The sequence below is a fragment of the Anguilla anguilla genome, chromosome 6 (genome assembly GCF_013347855.1).
Source record: "Anguilla anguilla isolate fAngAng1 chromosome 6, fAngAng1.pri, whole genome shotgun sequence".
NCBI classification, from domain to species: domain Eukaryota; kingdom Metazoa; phylum Chordata; class Actinopteri; order Anguilliformes; family Anguillidae; genus Anguilla; species Anguilla anguilla.
In genome coordinates, this window is record NC_049206.1 from 45,752,222 (window position 1) to 45,761,791 (window position 9,570).

General features: G+C 43.1%; 1 protein-coding gene across 1 annotated transcript in view; it reads left to right on the forward strand.

The window, feature by feature from the left end:
- Nucleotides 1-1,773: 1,773 nt before the first annotated feature.
- The window catches only part of ppp1cb (protein phosphatase 1, catalytic subunit, beta isozyme), a 17,356-nt gene continuing 9,559 nt past the window's right edge, over nt 1,774-9,570 (forward strand). Inside the window, exon 1 of the mRNA XM_035420307.1 lies at nt 1,774-1,903. Within this exon, the coding sequence (XP_035276198.1) occupies nt 1,852-1,903 (52 nt within the window). The 5' untranslated portion in view covers nt 1,774-1,851. The remainder of the gene's footprint in view (nt 1,904-9,570) is intronic.

Sequence of the window (9,570 nt, forward strand, 5' to 3'; positions counted from 1 at the left end):
AGATGCTGGTGCTGCATTTACTGAGGAAGAACTGCAAATTGATTCAGGCCATTATTTTTGAATAAATAACAGAATATATTTTCAAATAACATCCCAAGGCATTTACAAATTTTTAAGGCTTGCAGTTTTCTTCAGATCACTTTCAGTTTTGTGGGGTTCCAATTGGACATATTTTATTGTCCATTTAGAATAGATGTAGTTTTGGAAGGGTTTGTGTTCCTATTTTAATGTGCAAGCACTGGATAAAACAGTTCATTAAAAATGTTCCATGTGTTCTATGTGTCTCTACATCATCTTGAATCCATCCTGAATCGACCCTGACAGTGGGATCAAGATTATCCTGAATTTCAGCATCAAATATATCCTATTCTCCACCTTAGAGTTTTGAAATAGTGAAAAGCAACATTTGATCTAGATTCAAGATAAGATTGGATTACTAATCCTACTAAATTTTTAGTATCAGTATCAGGATCACAGCTTCTCGTTTTGAAATACCAATTTTTGAGATTTAATCCTACCTGATTACTGAAATCTTATCCAAAAACAATGTTTTCAAATACTGGGCCCTTTGTAATTCAAGCTACCAATTATTACTGACCTATACATTGAGCAGAAAATGACCTGTTGAATGATATTAGAAAGCATGTGTATCTCATAACAAACAGCATGTGGCACCAGTAATAAGTCTGATGGCGTGCTAGGGTGTAAAGGTACAGATGGAAAGAAACTAGAGCCATATTCAAGTCGAGAGTACAATAGAAACTAGAGGATACAATGGGATTAAGACTCAATGAAAGGGGGAGTAGCAGGTGTGTGAGGAGATTTTGTGACTTCTCGCTAATAATTTATAAACCAGGGATGAGTCATTTGAGGTCATTCATTTATTCAGTGGTGTTCAAACTCGGTCCCATAGGGGACCCTCTGTGTATACTGGGTTTCATTCCAACCAAAATTGCGATCTCAAAAGTTAACAAACTGTTATTTTTTCATAATTAGGTGCTTTTCATGTTTAGAGGGATTATTTACCCTCTTTAGCCACATTATGACAGAAATAGCTATGTGTGCTATTAAGATAAAAGTCCCATGTTCACATGGTGCTATATTGAAAACAACTATATAAAAAAAGAAGTAACAAAATTTTTAACTGATCAAATTTAGGACTGAGGGGAATTTGGTTGTTGGAAACATTTTAGTAAATCTATTATCATTGTCTTTGAATTCTTCATTATCTACCGGTTCATTCTAGTGGCCAGGTGTCCACACCTTTACCAATTAGGACCCTATTGATTCACCTGTCTTTAACTTGATCAGTTAAATAATTTTGTTTGCAGTATAGCACAACAAGAATAATGTGACCATTGGAATTTTATTCTTCATGGCATGCTTTCTGACATAATGTGGCTTAATATGGAAACAATCCCTCTCAATATGAAAAGCACCCAATGAAAGAAAATTAACTGCTAGGTAAAATTCCGGGATTGCAATTGTGGTTGGAACGAAAACCAGCATAGCCTACACAGTGGGTCCCGAGGACCGTGTTTGAATACCACTGCATAACAGAAGAAATAACAGAAGACTGATGTATTTGATTGTACATTTGTCTTTAATTATACAGAACTTTAAAGCAGTGGCATAGACATTCAGATACGAAAACAGGACGTATCTGGAAGGTCGTTAGCTAAAAAAAAAAGTAATGAACCTAAAATTAACATTCGGTATCGCACTGTATTCTTACTAGGCAAGCTGTTGGCATTGTTAGCATCAGAGGCCTTTGGTATGACTTTTCTCTGCACGCACTCCCTCTGGTGGTGATCGGGAGAACGGCGATTCTCCTTCAGACTTCAGAAGAAAATGGCGGAAGGCGAACTGAATGTTGACAGCATCATCTCTCGACTCTTGGAAGGTACGAAATTTTAGGATTTTGCATTTATCTGTACTGCGATAGAAATTGTAATCGGTGGTGACATTTGTGCAGATTTGTCATTTTGTTTGTCAACGACCGATAACTCGATGCAAGGCTGTTTATAAACAGCTGGGACGTTGGTTTCTCTGAAGCGGTCGGTACTATACAAGTATAGAAATAGAAAATTTGTAGCGCCCTAAGATAGCTCGCTGGCTGTACTGAACTCACTATTTGAAAATCCGCCTCTATATTTGCTAAAACGACGGCAAAATTTACTCGAAAAACGAGTGGAATCACCTTTTCACAAGGTTGTGCTTTACCTAACTGCGTAGAATCGCGTCCGAATGTTGTTGCAAGCTAGCACACTAGCTAGCGCTTAGTGTTCGGTTGTGTGACTCGCTAGATTGCTAACTAGGTGTGTTTTGTCAGATGTTTTGGACTGCAGTGATGACGGACAATGGCTTGCAAGCCATCTAGCTAGTGCGGTTTGATTGACAAACAGCAACTAGTGCCGTTTATTTTCCTCAGTACGATTGCACTTCGGTGATCAGAATAGGTTTTTTTTTTACGTTGAACCAGAACTCGCTAACTAGCCAGCTGCTTAAAGAGAGGTGGGACAGAAAGTCGAATGTAGCTTGGCGCACGCACACACCCCCTCCGCGCTTGGTAACGAACAACAACAGCTATATTGGAATTCTGTGCACGGCAACAGAGGGGCTGTTCCCTCGGACACTGAATGCATGGTCGAGAGTGCACAATGACCAGGGAACAGGGGAATATTGCTTGGTTTCACATAATGGTGTCTTTTCTGCTTCTGTTGTTTTTTAAAATCCGTATTTGCCTTTCCGACAATTTCATCATCTGTGAGTCCGTCCTCAGATCTTCAGAACGGTTGCCTTGCGTCTGACAGTTATCTCGCTTAGTCCACCCACCTGTCATTCTCTGCGTGCTAGTAGACCTGTGGCTATTGGTAATGTTCTTCTTGTTACTAGTAAGACGTACCCAGATGAATTCGCTGATTTGAAAGCAAATACGTCATCCTCCATTCGATCCCAGTGATTATGTCCCTGGATACAGATAAGCATTAAAAAGCAATCTCGCTTGACCTGAACCTCATTTTAATATTTGGATTTATTAAAGCTAGCTGTTATATCAAGCGCCCGAAGGAGCTGCAGATATCTGCAAATATAGCCTGAATTATGACAGGCCATTTCCTCCAGTCAGCCAGGAATAAAATAATGTGATAAATATATGTTGAACTGTCAGTTCAGTTATGAGACTGTGAGAATTTGGGGATAAACCGCCTGAACAAACCAGTCTGGCAAGGTTTTGCGACTCTTCACGTTTGGTTGGTGTGAGGCAAAATGTCGGAACAGTTCAGAATTAATGCTCACAACGGTTCTGCAAAAGGAAGGGGCACTCTGTAAAATTACGGAAAAACATTGACGGCTGGTGTGAAGCTTCAGGGTCATCTCTATTGAAACACTCAGTGGAGAATCCCAGAAGAGGTATTGAAACTGTCAAAGCAATTGCAAAGGCTTTCTCCTGTGGGCAGCGACCCTTGGCAAATCCATTACCGCAGTTTCAATGTGACAAACAATAGTAATACTGAAGTGAAACAGGCACAGTATTTGCTAAAGTGTAAGTTAACAGCTTTGTTTTAAACTATCATATCTCAGTATTACAAATTAACCATATCAAGGCTGTAGTACTGCAAGTGCGTCATGAATAAATGTATTTCATAGTTTCTCATCCAGTTCCTTAAGGGAGCACAGAACCTTTAACAGCTTGTATGGTGAACCCTTGCTCACATGAACGGTGATCTCACCTCCTTTTGACAGAAGTCACATGCCTTTAATGGTGTCAGACAGTGCACAGTCAAAGCTGAATTGCCTTGATTTACCAAATAACCAAATTCCCTTGGTCTAAAGTGGTTTCTTTGTGGAACCACCCTGTTCACCACTGCACTCTACCTAGGCCTACATATTTTTGTACATTTCATATATGAATGGTTAACTATGTAATTCCAACTTCTGTTAGAGTAAAGTGCTGCAGTAAGGGTACATTTAAATTTTTGTCTTCCTATATTTCCCCTATTTCTTTTTGAGTTTGAGGATGGCTTGACCCAGTGGTACAAATGGGTTTGTGACCTTGAACAAAGGAAAACAAAATACACATATTTAGACCTTGCCTCATACTCAAGTCTGTGTATTGTTTGAAAAAATGTATTGTCTTATTGTTTTTAGTGCCATTGACGCTATTGTACACAAAGAGAGGGTGAAAGAGCAAGAGTTGAATCGATTTTTGCTCCTGGAAAGATGTATGGAACCGACATGGGGAGGAGGTTGTAGAGGGCTGCTCTCTGGATCTCCCATCTCTCTGGATGGGCAGACTTCCCTCTAAAGAATGTCGTATAATGAGAGTTGCTTTAATTAGCCATGCTCCTCAACGATTAATCACCCACCGAACAAGAAAAGCCAGTCGCTCGATGACCAGCTGACTTAGTTTTACTGCTTGCCCGATCGGAGCCCAGCGGAAGGACTTGCCCTAAATTAACAGCGAGACCTCTGCGCACCACACAGGTTTTTTTTCCCCCCCTCTTGGACAACAGCACGCTAGCCATGTCCCTCCGCCGATGACCGAGCGAGTCGTAAATCCCACCCAGGCTCTGCTGCCACCATCGTCTCATCCCGCAGTTCTCCGTCTCCCGAGGGAAAAGCGATGTTTTGGCGGATTAAGACGATTAATTGAAAAGCGCAGCGGAGTGCAGATAAGGGGGGGGGGGGGCGGGGGCGAGCGAAGAGCTCCGGTAATCCGGCTCAGACCGCACCACGCCGCCGGTGCGATCCGTCGACCTTCGAGGAAACCGGGAGTCGAAAGTGGAGAGGTGCGGCTGTGAGCGTCCTTCGACTGCAGACTCTCGGCTCCACGGTCCGACGGGCGCTTGGCTCCTCGATACGGAAGGCGGGGCGCGCGGCTCTGGGGGCAGCGCGGCGGAAAGGGCGCCCTGTTACGTAAAAAAAAAGGGGTCGTGCTGCGCCGCCTCGCCGTGTGGAGCCCGCCTCGCCCGCTACCCGCGGGACGCCGAGCGCTCGGACTGACCGCACGCGGTGGCCTGGACATTGATGCTTGTTGTGCCGTCGCTTTATACTTTCAGCTGACTCGACGTGTGTGGATTTGTCCAAAAATGCTGTTAATGATTATGAAGGGCATTAGAGTGAGTTTGGATTTATTGGACATTTTAATCGTGGACTCTGATGCACATTTTTTTCCCCAGGCCCTCCCATACCTCTGATGTGAGGCAATAAAACAGAATTCCTCTAATTAACGTATGACACCTAAGACTCTGCGTTCCCAATTATTTTTATGAGACAGTTAAGACTCTGAGTTCCCTCATTTCAGTGAGGCAGTTAAGACTCTGAGCTCCGTCTTATTTCTATGAGACAGTTAAGACTCGGAGCTCCTTCTTATGTAGGCTGTATGAGACAGTTAAGACTCTTAGTTACTTCTTATTTCTGTGAAGCAGTTAAGACTGAGCTCTCTCTTATTTTTATGAGACACTTAAAACTCTGAGTAAGTTAAGCCTCTAAGCCCCTTCCTATTGCCTTATGAGACAAAGACTCTAAGCTCCCTCTATGAGGCAGTTAGGACTGAGCTCCCTCTTCTTTCTATGAGACAGTTAAGACTAGACTCTTAGCTCCTTCTGATTTACATATAAGCAAGTTACAACTGAGCTCCCTCATATTTCTATTTGAGCCTGTTAAGATTCTGAGTTCTCTCATATTTTTATGAGACTGTTAAGATTCTGAGTTCCCTCTTATGTCTATGAGTCAGGTGAGACTCTTGAGCCCCCTCCTATTTCCACATGAGACAAAGATTCTAAGCTCCTTCTGCAAAATTGTTAAGACTGAGTTCCATGTGATGGGGCTCCTCTTATTTCTGTATGAGCCAGTTAAGACACTGAGCTCCCTCTTATTTCTGTATGAGCCAGTTAAGACACTGAGCTCCCTCTTATTTCTGTATGAACCAGTTAAGACACTGAGCTCCCTCTTATTTCTGTATGAGCCAGTTAAGACACTGAGCTCCCTCTTATTTCTGTATGAGCCAGGTAAGACACTGAGCTCCCTCTGATTTCTATATGAGCCAGTTAAGACACTGAGCTCCCTCTTATTTCTGTATGAGCCAGTTAAGACACTGAGCTCCCTCTTATTTCTGTATGAGCCAGTTAAGACACTGAGCTCCCTCTTATTTCTATATGAGCCAGTTAAGACACTGAGCTCCCTCTTCTTTCTGTATCAGCCAGTTAAGACACTGAGCTCCCTCTTATTTCTGTATGAGCCAGGTAAGACACTGAGCTCCCTCTGATTTCTATATGAGCCAGTTAAGACACTGAGCTCCCTCTTATTTCTGTATGAGCCAGTTAAGACACTGAGCTCCCTCTTATTTCTATATGAGCCAGTTAAGACACTGAGCTCCCTCTTCTTTCTGTATGAGCCAGTTAAGACACTGAGCTCCCTCTTCTTTCTGTATGAGCCAGTTAAGACACTGAGCTCCCTCTTATTTCTGTATGAGCCAGTTAAGACACTGAGCTCCCTCTTATTTCTGTATGAGCCAGGTAAGACACTGAGCTCCCTCTGATTTCTATATGAGCCAGTTAAGACACTGAGTTCCCTCTTATTTCTGTATAAGCCAGTTAAGACACTGAGCTCCCTCTTCTTTCTGTATGAGCCAGTTAAGACACAGTTCCCTCTTATTTCCATTTGAGCAAGTTAAGGCTCTGAGCACAATTTGACAGTCAGTAAAGAATTTCTTCTTGCATTGGCGAGTCAGATGGCTTGCAAATGTTTTACAGTGTTTATTTTTTAATGGAATAGTTTTTAAAATAGCGTAGTTTTTAAAGCGAGGGCTGTATTTTTGCATACTGTCCGAAATGTCTGAACATCTGAGAGGATTGTTCAGCATTCCAGACCCTTTCTTGATAAAACAAGGTGCCAATAGCAGGCAAAGATTTGAACCTATGAAACTGTCACGTGTAGGCTTTTAATGGGTCATGGTTGTGGCCCGTCATGTAGGTCACAGTTGACCAGCGTAAAGTTGTGCAGACTGCGGTGAACGCATTTGTTGTATGGTGCTTTGAAGTGCAGTCCATGTGAGCATTGATGGAATGGATCCCCTTACCGTTCTTCTAAATGGGACTACGGTGCCGAATCTCACAGATCATGCGGCACTGAGAGAGAGACAGAGCTATTTCCTGTAACCTAGTCCCTGTTAAGTTGACATTTCAAGATGCTTTGATCATTGATTTAGGCCTAGGCCACGTATCACATTCATCCTATTGGCTACATTTTCACAACATAGATGTAGAGCAGAGCCGGTCAGTTCTATTCCTGGAGGGCTGATGTGTTCAGGTTTTCTGTTTCAATTACCCTGGGTCACTTAGATAATTAGCTGGAGACACCAATGCTGGCTCACTCGTGGATGAAATCTCGGTAAAACTTTCTCAGTGAAAATGGGGACACAGAAACAGGTATCAGCTGCCGTTAATCAGATTGTCAACACATTTAAAGATAATATCCTCTGGTCTACAACACGGGCCTTAATAAATGGGCAGGACAATGAATTGGAAAGACCATACTGGGAAGAAAGCCAGCTTACCTGAAAGAGTGGCACCCCCACCCTATCCTCCTTACTAACTAACCACCCTGTCCAGCAAGAAGACAGTGGAACAGTCCACCACCTACCCTATTGATCTTTGCACAATGTATGTAGACACACAGAAGGCTGCGTTTGCATTGCCAAAGCATCAGAATCCTGCAGTGGGTTTGGTGTTATGATTCGAAAGCCCATTACATTTACATTACAGATGCATCATAAACTGTTTCCGGCATTCCGTACAGTTACGGAAAAAAGCACTGATTTGCACTAGGCATATCTTTAGGTCCGCTCAAGATATGCTTGTGTATGGTCCTATGGCTCGCATTGTATATGCAGTGTGTGGTTAAATTGTTCTTGTTATCCATATTGCCCTTCTGCCATCTGCATTGTGGACGATCATTGCTGCCTAACACTGTATGTTTGAAGGTTCTGTTAAAAACTGGAGGATTAGGCTAACTGTTCTGATGATGCAAGAAGACCCGAGACCTTTCTCACATATAACGCTATGATCTATCAATGAGAGATTTCTCTTAACACTTACACAGATGTCACATGTGTTATTGCACAGATCGGTAAATGACGTGGATGCCTCATGAACTGCTACCTCCAGGTGTCAATAAGGAACCAGCCAGAGTGGTTAATGGTGTCTGTGTGAGAAGATTTGAGTACGGTATAATCAGGGCACTGATATACAAGCAAGCACGGCCTTGTCCACGGAGACGATGACTGTACCTCAAGCACAGGCACCAACACAGCAGTGTGCGTCTGCATTCTGTGGGCTGGGGCTCCCCAGTGTGCTGCCTCTGTTGGCTTCTGTTTGAGCAGGAGGTTTGGAAGTCGTTGGAAGCCGTGCTTGAAAAAGAAAGAGGGGGAAACTCCCCCGGTAGTCTGGTAGCGGCCCTGTGTTAGAAATAGTGATAGACCAGGTTCCAGCTCTCTCCAGCTTTCTGGTCAGACCTCAGGGCTCTCTGTCTCTCTCTGTGTCTCTCTCTCTCTCTCTCTCTTTCTATCTCACTTGGCACCTGACCAGGAGAGCATGCACCACCCGCTCACCACGATAGCTGTTTAACCCCATTACTGACCATTCGCCGGTCAATAAGCAGAAGATCCTGGCATCTAGCAACCGCGTGGCGACTCATTGCTTTTGAGGAGAATTTCGTATTCGACATGCGTAGCCGCACAGGTCAGGTTTCCCCTTCGAAAATGGCACAAAAAAAAATCCACTTTCAGTGGCCATTGAAAAGTAGAGGGGAGGTGAAGCTGTTGGGGGGAATGAAAAGCCAGCCTTGCCAGCCTAAAGTTTCTCTCTTATAATGCCCTCTTTCACTCTTCCAGGAACATCAGAGAAGAGGTTCGGTGACTTAGGAGGACCAAAGTGCATGGCTTACATAAGGACCAAACCAATACAAATCCTGCCTGCCTCTAGCAGTCATACACGGTTTCCATCCTGCACTGATAGTATTTCTTTTGTATGCTCATGTACTGTATGTAGCCTAATTGCAGTGCATGGCCAGTCAGGAGTTTACCCCAGAATTGAAGGCCCTTTATATGTTATTGTTTGACGTAAAATTTTAAAGAATCAAGTTGTCCTTATTTCAGTCAAACTGCTCTGCTCTCTCTGTATATCGTTGTTTTTTGATCCGCAATATTGCGAGTTTGCCACTTTATGAAATATTTCACTACTGAAATATGTGATTAACATGTGATTTGAAGTAAAGCATTTAGCCGTTGGATTGAATTTCTGCACCATCGTCGGGTTTGTTGTCGGTGGCTGAAGTTATTGAACTTAAAAATAATCTCTTGTTTTTCTTAACACACGTTTACTGTTTTTGGACTGAGCAAAGGTTTCTGTCCCCTAATCTCTGTGTGCTTGCTGGCGTGGACCTCGAACCGAAAAAACTCACTGTCCAAACTGAAATCTGCAGCCTTATGTAAGATGAGTTCAAAAAGCAGCAAAGAACATAAACAACGCACTGCAAAAACAGCCTCCCTGGTAGGCCACAGGAGAAATA